This window comes from Aspergillus pseudotamarii, assembly GCF_009193445.1.
Source record: "Aspergillus pseudotamarii strain CBS 117625 unplaced genomic scaffold BDV38scaffold_81, whole genome shotgun sequence".
NCBI classification, from domain to species: Eukaryota; Fungi; Ascomycota; class Eurotiomycetes; order Eurotiales; family Aspergillaceae; genus Aspergillus; species Aspergillus pseudotamarii.
The window spans coordinates 135701-147947 of NW_022475095.1; the positions used below are offsets into that span (position 1 = coordinate 135701).

Below are 12247 nucleotides of genomic sequence, written 5' to 3' on the forward strand. Positions count from 1 at the left end.
AGTATAGTATTCTCCTCGAAAGAAAGTACCTTACAACACGATACACATATATTCGCCGGATAATCAAGTCTAGGAGTGCGAGAGTAAAGACAGAATGATGTGAAGAACTAGTCGTCGAACACAATTTTTGTGGCTGTCTTGTCAGTGTCGACATTTTTGAAGAATGCACCATATGCATCATGTTGCTTCTTCTTAACAGTTGTTCCAAACTTAAGGAGGTCTTCTGGTATATCCTGTTTTGCTGCTCTGAGGACGTTGATCAATCTGTGGCTCATTAGTGAAAGCTCCTCACCCAAATAATTCTACTGGTGGAAGGAGAGAGTTGGGGATGAGGGCACACTTACGCGCCAGACTGAGCTTTATCTGTCTCGGTAAATAGGGTCACAGCATGTCCGTCAGCTCCAGCACGACCAGTCCTGGACGAAAGATGTCAGATACTTCCACAGATTCAAAGCGTGCTACTTACCGCCCAATTCGATGTACATAATCCTCAACCGTAAGCGGGAATGTGACATTAATGACCTGTTTGACCGAAGGTATGTCAAGTCCACGAGCTGCAACGTCAGTAGCAACGAGGACAGTAGCTGCTCCTGTTTTGAAGGCATCTAAGCTTCGAAACCTCTCCTGCTGACTCAAGTCCCCATGTATTCCTGCGACTTTAAATCCCTTTGTACGGAGAAGTCTCTCAATCCGCACGGCTTCCTTCTTGTACAAGCAAAAGGCTAGCACTTTTGCTGGCTCAGGAACCCCTCGCTGGGACCTATTCAATAATTGGATAAGTCGAGTCTCTTTTTCATGCGGCTTGACAACCTCCACAACTTGCTTGATCCTGGTGTTCGCTCGCGGGTCAGCAGATGGATCACCTCCGATGGTGACAGTCACAGGAGACGTCATGAAAGTTGACGCGAGGTCCCTGACACTTGGAGGCCAGGTTGCAGTGAACATGATGGTCTGGCGCTTAGATACCGGCATTGGACGAATGATGTCCTTGATATCTTGTTCAAAGCCCTTGTCCAGCATGCGATCCGCCTCGTCTAGAACCAGGTACTTCACTTTTCCTAGGTCTACCGAACCATCATTTTGAAGATCCTTCAACCTTCCAGGGGTCGCAACAACCACCTCTGCGGTTTTAAGAGCCTCCCGTTGTTCCTCCTTTCTCACGCCGCCGAATACACAAGCCACTCTGACGCCCACGGACCCTGAGAACTTCAACAATTGGTCGTATATTTGCATCGCTAGTTCCCTCGTTGGAGATATTATTACTGCCAAAGGTCGATAAGGTTTCTGTTTGGTCGTCACTGAGTCCTGTATTTTCTTTAGACACGGCAACCCAAAGGCAAGTGTCTTTCCACTTCCAGTTTCTGCGATGCCAATGACATCACGACCAGCGAATAACAACGGCCAGGTAGCAGACTGAATCGAAGTTGGTGATTTGAATGAGCTCAATGGCGCATATAGGTCATCTTTGCGAGGGGGAAGGTGAGAAAATGAAATGATTGGACGCATTACGTTCTCAGATGATGTATCTGTTATCTTAATAGAGTTTTCCGTAAGGAATTTCTCGATTTCGGACTGTGAGACATCATCCAATGCAGGAGACTGGACGTAAGAGGGTCTCTGTTCAGCGCTTGATTTAGACTTCGCAGATTTTTCCTTCTTCTGCTTTTCACTCTTCGCCTTTTTCTTGGGCCTTTGCTCATCGCCTCCTTCATTGTGAAGATCACGTTTAGTCATTATACTAATCCTCTTTTCACTTTGAATAGAGACGAAAGAGTAATCGAAGAGGAAGAAGAGGAAGAACAAGTATTTGGTCAAAAAAAAATTGAGTCGTGACCACTTTGTTTCTATATATCAATGGGATAGTTTTTTCTCTGTCCATCTGGTTTTTTTTTTATCTTCCGTGATTTTGCCATGTGTCACCGCCAAAAAGTAAAACTTTGTTGGATTGCAACTACATAAAAAAGCTACTACTGAAAGTTAGCGACTGTTCAGGTAGTTCAATCATCCAAGCATTTCCGCATTTCAAGTAGACTCAAGCAATCTAATTAATCCGAATAATCTATAACTATCCCCATAAAGTCTATTCAATTTACTAAGAAAGACTGTTAATACTCAACTCCGCAGTATTAAAACTAGAAACCAAGCGTTAGGCTGCACTATGCACGCGGGACAGTGGGTGATTTATCATCACGTGAGGACCGACTGTGGTACAATGTCAACCGTAGCCCGTCACTACTATGAACCAGTGAATCAATTTATATGTACAGTAATACTTAAGAGGCCGCAGCCGCCTAACCTAGTTCGCCTGTTTAAGCGCAGCATGTTATACCTACTATCTGCGATGCTACGGTCCGTACGGAGTTTATAACACAGGAATATCCAGAAAAGTTAATCAATTCTAAAGTCTACTCCAGAGTAAGCTGAGCGAGAAAAGCAAGTGTTTACAGTCTGTTTTTATATAAGACCTAATTCTGTGACTACAGTGGGGAGCAATTGAAATTTATAACACCCGTATAAGGTTTAGTGGCCGATTTAGGGACCGCCTACTAAACTAGGTCTATTCTGCTGGGCAGAAACCTCATGAAGTCCTATCCTAGTACTTAGTATACCAGTCCTAGGCCTCAATGACAGACTTTACACGGTGAGGCATAGTCTGGGAAAGGTGTACATAAACCCGCTGTTCTATAGTCTGCCGGCTTCTTTATCTGTGTGATCTTATTCAACTACACGCGCGTGTTTGCCTCAGTCCCGCTTACTATGGTAAAAATGGTAGGCGGTAGGACGGGTGCACGGCCCCCTCCCAGGGGTGTTATAAATTTCAAATACCACACACTGTACCTCGTGATGATAACGTTTTCTGGTGAATGAGGGGATAACATAGCAGAAAGTCGAGCATGGCAGGGAAGATATTAGACATAAAGTGGATTTTACGCCCATTTAGCCTTTCAAGTATCTGTCTATTACTACTGTACAAGGTACGCAATAAGTACTAAGCTATAGGGGAGATCTCACGTACTAACGTATATGAAGGTACATACGTGCCTGAGGTACTAGGCAAGTATGATTTCCTTCCTATATAATGACAGTAGAACAAAGGTAATTTCTGATTTCCTAGCATAAATCCACAAGCAAAGATGAACACAGGCCAGCCGTGGAAGTTGAGGGCAGCATATCGATATTGTTAGAACAAAATATTGACTCAAGTCTTAGTCAATTGTACAGATCACTTTGCCCTTAGTACGGTTGCTCTCTAGCAATTTATGGGCATCTGCAATATCCTGAAAGGGTAAAACCTTCTCGATGAAGACTGTAAAAGTACCATCCCGGAACTTTGGCAGTGCATGCTCGACCAGTAAATCACGCAATTTCTTCTGGTATTCCTCATCCCGGCTTCGGAGAGTACTACCTTCCAACCTTACCCTCTTTCTCAGGAGGCTGCCGATATCGACGCCTGCAGGGAGGATTGAACCACTCATTTGTCCCAACTGAACTATACGCGCATCCTGAGCGGCAACATTCAGGTTACCTTGAAAATGTGTTGCGCCCACGAAATCGATGATCACGTCAACACCCCGATCATCTGTTGCCTTTAATAGTTCAGATGCCCAATCCTGGGTTCTATAATTGTATCCGGCAGTGACACCCAGCTTATCAAGACAAAAGTCGATCTTCTCCTGGGAACCTACGGTCACGAACACGGCAGATGCGCCGTCACTTTTAGCGAGCTGAATGCCAGCTATGGAGACAGATGAAGCGCCTGCATGCCAGAGAACCGAATCCCCTGGTTTATATCCACCTATCAAGTATAGGGCTTGAGTAGCTGTTATCCAAGTCTATGGCCAGCAAGCTCTCATCAGTGACCATTCATGGCTATCATATTTCGGACAACCTTACTTCAGGAATCCCAGCTGCCTCCTCCCACGATAACTCCATGGGCTTGTGTATTAACATATGCGTTGAAACAGTAATGTATTCCGCATAGGCACCTGTGACTCCTTAGCCAGTGATACAGCAGGAAAAGGTCCTTACCCAACGTATTGCAACGTACCACCGTAAGCTAGCCCAAACACTTCATCTCCAAGCTTGAAGCTAACCTCGGGGTTTTGGCCGAGCTTCTCAATCGTCCCGGAGAACTCAACACCCATGGTACTAGGCGCTTGGGGTGGTACCGGGTATTTACCCTCACGCTGCAATATATCCATCCTGTTCAGTCCGAAAGCCTTGATTCTGACTAATGCTTGGGCCTCCCCAGGTTCAGGAACCGGTATGTTATTGATAAATAAGGCATCGGCACTCCCTTTCCCGTCTTTCACATCTTGAAAAGTGTTAACATGGCAGATTCTAGTACAGAGATGAAACTACCAACCGATTGCTCTCATCATTTCGACCGCCATGGTTTGCGCTAGATATTTTCGCGGCGTTTCGTCTGACCAGCTCACGTCTTTTAAAGAGGACAGCTGGGTCTAGTACAAAATGAAGCAGTCTTTCTATTAGTTAGCTATTGGTGCCCTTTAATTTGTCATCTTAACTTTATGATTAGTAAGTTTGTCCGGGTAACTATGTTTACAGCATCCGAGTGTCCATCAAGAAGTTCAACGCCGAATTCTCTGCAATAACTCAGTAGAATACAATACACGGTAGCAATTTTCTAGATATGTGGTATATTGATGACAGCTGCGAGGTCATTGTATCTGGAATTGACTACGCCAACCGACCAACCCGAAGCTGCAGAATTACAGGTCAAACCCATACGGACTAACAGCGAAGACTACGTAGACGTTCTACGGTAGTTGACTTTCGAATTCTAATATTGCACAAGCAGGCTACCCGACCAATTTTACATACAATTGCATATGTGAAGCGATGTGTCACTAAATTAAATGCTCTGCTCTTATAAAATGTCCAAGTTTTGCGTCATTTAGCCACGGTATTAAAGCTACGAGAATAATCCAAACTATTTCATCCGAATTATCTGGCCGCAAAGAAATTGCGGGCCCACAAAGTCATGTGGATAGAAGGGATGTGGTTGTCACAGTCTGGTAAACCGCAGATGGAGCAATGTGACATACTAATGTTAACATTATGCAAAGTAAAAAGCAGGATGTGTTGTGTATTAAGCTCCGTCGTATGCACATGGGATTCTGATCACGCCTCCTGGAAGGCAGAGGCATTCTTCCCCAGGCGCAGTCCAGTTGCGTGTGATCAGTGATAAATATGCACGGGCCACGACCACCAGCCAAAGTACCGAGTCAGCTATGTATCACGAAATACTATATGAATCGATCGTGTTTGCAAGGCGCAGTGCCTCTTCTGAATAATTGACTGGTTTCGCCGTTACTATCTGATAGCGAATGCTAAAAGTTTCAAGAAATTAGTGTTCTGTGCCAAGCCTCTCTCCAGTAATCTATGGCCTTACCGTTGTTGATCGCCAAAATTGTCAATCTTGGCCCGACATCTGAAATTCCAAGTTCGGCAATTCGCATCCTGGAAAATATCTCCAGCAGCTTTTTCATCGTTCTGGCGTATCTCCATGAGCTGGTCTGCGGAAAGGCCCATCATGCACCTGCCCACTTCATCGAAACAGCTGAGATATAGTTGACCAGTATGATCGCTAACGCTGATGAGCATTATATAGCGATACTCTGGTCGTGGATGAGTTTTATCGCAACGTTCACACCGCCATTGGCCAGGATCAAGCTCTGTTACTTTTTTATTGCAACCCTCAGAAAGACAGGCAGGATAGCACATGGTATCTTGCTTGATGTAGATGACAGTCGCCTTCAGTGAGAAATAGGCCACCTCATCTGACATACCTAATTGCTCGTCTTTGACCTGTGCGACAGTTTTGAACTGTTCGAGTTTTGCAGTAGATGCGGCTACACCAGGCATTGAAGCATGTGAGGCAAATACTCCATCTCGGCCTTGGGCGTCGTACCAACCCTTCAATTTATGGGCTTCCTCAATATCAGGATCAACCGTCATTGAACCTGAACTCAGCAAGCTTAAACTTCTACCTCCAAAGTCAGACACTTTCACACCCTTGAACGCTATTACAGACTCGGGAGTCACGTTGAAATTCAGCGCAGTTGATCCCCAGACAGTCAGGCGAACAGAGAATCCCGTGCTATCCACCAATGTAAGCTCACGTTTGTTATAAGGCTTGTTGGTGGTCTTGGACATAATTTGAGAAACCTCAGCAACCTCTTTCAGTACTCCAATTACATCGATGGTGGTATCCTTCTCGACAGACTGCAAGTCACCGATAGTTGAAAAGCTGAATCTAATTTGTGGAACGTCGGCTTGATCCTCTGCCTAAAGGGAAATAAGACCAGGCAACGTAGGGCGAAGAGGGCATTGTACTGACCTTTTCAACAACCGTGTCCCTGTCGAATGTGAGTTCATAGTCATTGTTCAGATTGGTAAATTGTTTCTTGGCAATCTTAACGCTGCATGGGCTAGAGATGTAATAAACGCTGCCCTCCTGGAAAACGTCGTAGAGCATATCACACTGATCATTGAACCCAGTCGCACGGATCTCGCCGCTGTCGTCCAGTAAATTGACGCTGAAGAGCTTACCATCTCCATTCCTGTTATGCCAGGTCCTAATATTTGACTTGCTCGTGCACCGTGCCTTGATAGTCCATTTGTGAGAATAAGGAGAGATAGCTTCGATGGGGTAAATGGTTGTATGTGCTGAAGCCGCTGCGGGCTGTGGCTGCGCTGATTTGCTGGGCGCTTGTGGTTGTCCACCTTGGATTTTGGAGCCATAGAATCCGTTGCTCGATATCGTAGTAGGCTGGGGCTTTTCATCCTCTTCCGTCTTACTCTCTAAAGGCTTGGGCTCTCCAATTTTCTCAGCCTCGCCTAAGTCCTGCAAGACCTCCAGATCCAAAATTATAAGAATCCTATCCATGTCAGTCAAAACATGTAGAAGGGGTTAACTTGTGGTCTCACTTTTTCCCCTTCACCGAATTCGCCTGGAAAGACTTGAGCCTAACGAAACACCCTTTCCGGAGTTGCCCACTAGTAACGAATCGATTGGCTTCTGCTGAACAATATCATCATTAGCAGCATATCCCAGATGTGACAGGGAATAACATTCAAATGTTAGTAGAACTTACGGGTTGCTAGCATTGTCTGGACATAATTGGATATATCACTGAAAACGGCTCTGTAGCGCTCTTGATTGTTCTGCTGAGGTGGCAATGGTTTGATCTGGACGCACTGAACAACGGGCTCGCGTATCTGGGGCTTTGTTTCATCGAAGATTGCACTTTGAGCAAGTTAATAGATAAGACAAAGTAAGAAGTCACATAATATGGATATACCTTAAAGCACCAACGGAAATCTGGGATGCTGCGTCGGAGGCCATGACAGCAGTTACGTCGTCTCAAAATCAGGCCTTTTTACCTGGCAAAGAAAAAGAACAAGTCCACGGATAAGCAAGAGAAAAGCTTCAAGACCCGTTTTGACCTGAAGTAACTCCTAGATGTGCAAAATGCAATGATGGGTGGGTATGAATGATCATGTAGATCAGACGCGTGGAAAATACGCGGGTAAGGACGCGTTGAGTGATTCATTTAATGCCCCACTTTCGTGTGTGCTTCTTCCCCTCTTCTACCTAAGGCAACAAGAGATTTCCCAAAATGAGCGATTACTACATAGTCCGGATTAACATGATAACACCGACATTTCACATGTCCTAAGTGGCAAACTACAACCTCTTTTTGTCTCTTTTCTTTTCTTGTTGTTGTTAACGTTGCATTATATCAGTACCAATAAATGTTAAGGTTGAACGTGGCCTTAAAAAAAGGTTAGTGTACTATACATTGATTGTTCTTTGAGCAAATAGCAATCATAATTTGCTAGGATTAAAACAGTAAGTTAACATTCTGTAGAAAGTACCCCACGGCATTACACCCAAGTTTCCACTTTAATGGTAAGCCTGTGCCCCACTCATTCCACGGCATAGTAACCTTTCTAATACAGCAAACCCTACCAGGTCATAACTGCAAGTTGCGAAGATAGTTCCAATAAAGTCTAGCTTTCAATCAGTCTCGTCGCTTGAATCTAGCCACTGCTCTTATATAGGGAAAGCACTATCTTCTTTGCTATCCCCACAACATGGCTTCTTGCGGACATGTAATTTCCCACGGTTAGTTAGCTACCAACAACAATCCTCAGTGATAGCCTTCGTTAATATCTTTCATGCTGCAGATCTAAAACCCCCATCTCCCTCACAGGCTGTATATCGAGAAGATTGCACACAGTGCTTCGACTCCATCGTACGTTACCTATCCCTTTGGTTCCGGAGTCCTGTGTAACCAATAGCTAGGACGATTGTGCCGGTTTGAATGTTTGCCTTACTTGCTTTAATGGCGGCTGCGCTGGGGACAGAGACCATGCGTCTCTACATTTCAAGCGTCATGGCCACCCTTTGGCATTGAACATCAAACGAACTCGAAAGAAGGTCCAGGTCAGTTGAAACGCTCGCCTATCTTATTCTACAAAGCTCTTAACTTGCCATTCTAGCGTGATGAGCCCCCACAGAAAATCTCAAAACTTGCAATAGCTGCCGAGACAGATGAAGACCGCTATGACACAACCACGCGCGTTATCTGTTATTCATGCGGCAAAGACGAGATTGATGAGACGAGTGGTGGATTAGCGATGGTCATTGATGGCGTCCTGAATGCGATGTCATTCTCAAAGCGAGAGGAGGTAAAGGCCTGGGAGCAGGAGTTCGTTCCTTGTGAACACACCCTCTGCCTAAATCAGCATGATTCCAGACATATCGGATCGAAAGGTATTTCCCAGAGACCCAGTTTATTCGATACTATTCTTACCTGGGTGTCCAGATCTGAGCCAGTGTTCCATGTGTGATTTGAAGGAGAATCTTTGGCTTTGCTTGGAATGTGGCAATCTTGGCTGCGGGCGTAGCCAATTTGGTGGCATAGGTGGAAACTCCCACGCCCTTGCACACGCTGACCTAACATGCCATGCGATCGCCGTCAAACTCGGTTCGATAACAGCAGATGGCTCTGCTGACATCTACTGCTACAAGTGCAACGAGGAGAGGACTGACCCTGACCTAGCCGTTCACCTTGCTCATTGGGGAATTAACCTAGCGGGGCGTGAGAAAACAGAAAAAAGCCTGATGGAGATGCAGGTTGAACACAACCTAAAATGGGAATTTTCAATGACGTCTGAGGACGGTCATGAACTTAGCCCAGTATTCGGGCCAGGATTTACTGGTTTAGCCAATCTAGGGAATAGCTGCTACCTATCAAGCGTCATTCAGTGCCTATTCGACTTGCCAGAATTTCAACAAAGATACCGCCATGAGAACGAAGAGCCGCCGCTCACAGACTCCCCCGCGGAGGACCTTGAAACGCAACTGCGCAAACTCGCAGATGGTATTCTGTCGGGCCGTTACTCGCGAGCTGATATGGATGTCATTGTCGCGCGCGACTCTCCAGATGTCCCTCTCCAGAAAGGCCTAGTGCCTGCGATGTTTAAGCATCTTGTCGGTCGTGGCCACGAAGAATTCTCAACAATGAAACAGCAGGATGCATTCGAATTCTTACTGCACCTCTTCAAACTCATAAACTTGTCTAGGCATCCAGATGGCCTAAGCAGTCCAACTCACCCCTTCAAGTTCGCTATGGAACAACGTCTTCAATGCGTGTGTTGCAAGAAGGTTCGCTATAAGGTAGATGAGCAGGACAACATCTCCATCCCGGTCCCTGCTCGACGATTAGCACTCCCAAACGACACAAATCCTACTGGTCAATTTGCACCGGTGACCCTCTTTGACTGCCTGGACGCCTCCACGTCTGAGGAGATGGTTGACCTTATCTGCCCTTCCTGTGGCAGCAAGGATGGATTTACCAAGCGCTCTTCGTTCAGGACACTACCGCAGCAACTCGTCATCAATGCTCGGCGGTTTGAATTGATCAACTGGGTACCTACCAAACTAGACATTCCGGTGGATGTGAGCGAGGGGCCTTTGGATTTAAGCCCGTATCTTTCCTCTGGCCAAAAAGACGGCGAAGAGCTCCTGCCAGACATCGATGCTTCCAAAAGGGACTTTGTGCCTAACCAATATGCTTTGGACCAACTTCTCAGTATGGGCTTCCCGAAGGCTAGGAGTGAGAAGGCACTCTATACGACTGGTAATTCGGATTCCGAGGCTGCAATGAACTGGTTATTTGCTCATCTGGAAGATCCTGATATTGATGAACCCTTGACTAGCAGCGCGATCATGGGAGGAGGAACCAACGCATCACATGATCCAGCGAAAGTTACACAATTGGTCGAAATGGGCATTGATGAGTCCCGTGCCAAACGAGCATTGGGTGCGACGGGTGAGGATGTCAATAGAGCTATCGATTGGGTGTTTAGCCACCCGGAAGAAGCAGATGCTGAAGACAGTGGTCATGAACCAAACACCTATTCCGATAGTTGCCCTATAAACCTCGGTTCTAGTGATGTACCAGCTAAGTATGAGCTTCGCTCTATTGTCTGCCATAAGGGCTCTTCAGTCCACGCTGGGTACGTGCACCTATTTTAAGTGGGGATTTTTGCGTTTACTAACCATCGATAGACATTATGTTGCCTTTGTCCGGAAGACTCTGCCGGGTCAGAGTGAACTCTCTTGGGTGATGTTCAATGATGAGAAGGTTGTGAAGGCTGGGGACATACAGGAGATGAAGAAATACGCATATTTGTACTTCTTTTCCCGGGTCTAGGTGTCAATTTTCTGTCTGAGTCCGCGCGCCTTGCACAGGGTAGCTCCTACCAGGGATTTTTAACTTGTTAAGTAACTCCTGTTAGTATCTACTAATACAGGGCCCCTAGTTGGGATTCTTACTACGGCATAGATTACTACTAGCAGCGATTGTTATATATAATTTGCCACTTTCTCTGTTGGTGGCTTTCGCCCACAGTAGTAGTTTATATACCAGGTCAATTTACTGATATTATTATATAAATTGATTTACTTATAATCTATATCTTTACTATTTTAATAGTATATATCCTTTTATAATATTTTAGGATATTTAGTTTATTACTATTAACTATTTTCTAATATGATTTGATAAGATATTTATAGAAAATAATTTAGATAATTAAGTATTATTTTATTAAATTTTGTAATCTAAAATATATATTAGTAAAAATACTTTTTGTATTTATGTTATTTAAATAAATAAATAATTATATATTTAAATATATTATAATCTAATATATCTAGAGATATGTGGTTATAGCTGGTGAACCACCCTATATATATATCACCTAACTGAATTGAATGTTGAACAAGCATTCAATTATGTGAATGCATAAAGGCTCTTTGTATTTAACCATATAGTCTCCGGCCTATATAAAAGACCTATCTTTGTTCTAGGAATCAAGTAGAATTTAAGAATTGGTACGGACGTAGGTTGTGGTAATCGTTGTGTTGTATTGGAGTCGGCGAACTGGCCTAAGTGTAAACTACTACGGTGGGCGAAAGCCACCAACAACGCAGAAGGCTATAGCAAGAATCTTATTTTCTTTTAGAAAGTATATATTCTTTATTTTTTTATAAATTATAAGCTCGGGAACTTAGTTTTCAGATTTATTTATTTTGTCTAATTTACTTAGAACTATTTAAATCTCTATTAGTAATTTTCTTATAATAAGACTCTGATATATTTCTTTCTAGAAGCTAGAGCTATTGGTAATTTCTAAGTAAATCTATTTAGATTTTAGAGATAATTATTAAAGAATTATCTTATCTAATATAGTATATCTAGTTTATAGTCTAATATAAATGGAATAGTAAATATCTTAAAGTTATTTTTACTGATAGATGTTGTGGTTGTCTTAGTCTACTATTTGTTATGCCCGGGGCTTTGTTGTCAAGTCTGAGACCAGTTAGTAGATCATATATAGGGGTTATTAATCTGAGATTGTCCTTTGACTTTTGTTATTAATAGATCACAGTTTTGGAATATAGAGATAAATATAAAACTACTATTAATACTTAAAATAAAGTTATCTCAGGGCTGTAATTAATACAAGACTACTATTAATACTAGATTTAAGTCTAAAAAGTCAGATCTATTAAATATATATACTTAATAGTTAAAAAGTATAAATAAATTAAAATTAATTTTATTACTAAAAATAACTCTATAATAATAATATTAATTAATTATAAAGAATTAAATTAAAGATATAAATAAATATTTTTATATAT

At 43.4% G+C, this 12247-nt stretch overlaps 4 protein-coding genes across 4 annotated transcripts; 1 reads left to right on the forward strand and 3 right to left on the reverse strand.

Moving 5' to 3' along the window:
• Positions 1–35: 35 nt before the first annotated feature.
• Positions 36–2042, reverse strand: dbp3 (RNA-dependent ATPase DBP3). The gene is made up of 3 exons (XM_032052590.1): positions 467–2042; positions 345–416; positions 36–264 (listed from the first exon to the last, which is right to left on the reverse strand). The coding sequence occupies exons 1-3, from the start codon at positions 1732–1734 to the stop codon at positions 108–110; spliced, it is 1497 nt and encodes a 498-aa protein (XP_031908609.1). The 5' UTR covers positions 1735–2042; the 3' UTR covers positions 36–107.
• An 824-nt stretch (positions 2043–2866) lies between these two features.
• On the reverse strand, positions 2867–4574 carry BDV38DRAFT_260998 (NAD(P)H-quinone oxidoreductase). The gene is made up of 6 exons (XM_032055982.1): positions 4367–4574; positions 4049–4315; positions 3895–3986; positions 3207–3833; positions 3031–3096; positions 2867–2975 (listed from the first exon to the last, which is right to left on the reverse strand). Exons 1-4 carry the CDS (start codon positions 4392–4394, stop codon positions 3207–3209), a joined length of 1014 nt encoding a protein of 337 aa, XP_031908610.1. The 5' UTR covers positions 4395–4574; the 3' UTR covers positions 2867–2975; positions 3031–3096.
• BDV38DRAFT_261003 (replication factor A subunit protein RFA1) lies at positions 4561–7657 on the reverse strand. The gene is made up of 6 exons (XM_032055983.1): positions 7329–7657; positions 7122–7273; positions 6955–7045; positions 6365–6905; positions 5417–6312; positions 4561–5354 (listed from the first exon to the last, which is right to left on the reverse strand). The coding sequence occupies exons 1-6, from the start codon at positions 7370–7372 to the stop codon at positions 5261–5263; spliced, it is 1818 nt and encodes a 605-aa protein (XP_031908611.1). The 5' UTR covers positions 7373–7657; the 3' UTR covers positions 4561–5260.
• A 1-nt stretch (position 7658) lies between these two features.
• Positions 7659–10960, forward strand: BDV38DRAFT_261007 (ubiquitin-specific protease UBP14). The gene is made up of 8 exons (XM_032055984.1): positions 7659–7813; positions 7899–7939; positions 8003–8155; positions 8218–8285; positions 8336–8476; positions 8533–8806; positions 8859–10554; positions 10607–10960. The coding sequence occupies exons 3-8, from the start codon at positions 8125–8127 to the stop codon at positions 10749–10751; spliced, it is 2355 nt and encodes a 784-aa protein (XP_031908612.1). The 5' UTR covers positions 7659–7813; positions 7899–7939; positions 8003–8124; the 3' UTR covers positions 10752–10960.
• The last annotated feature ends 1287 nt before the right edge of the window (positions 10961–12247 follow it).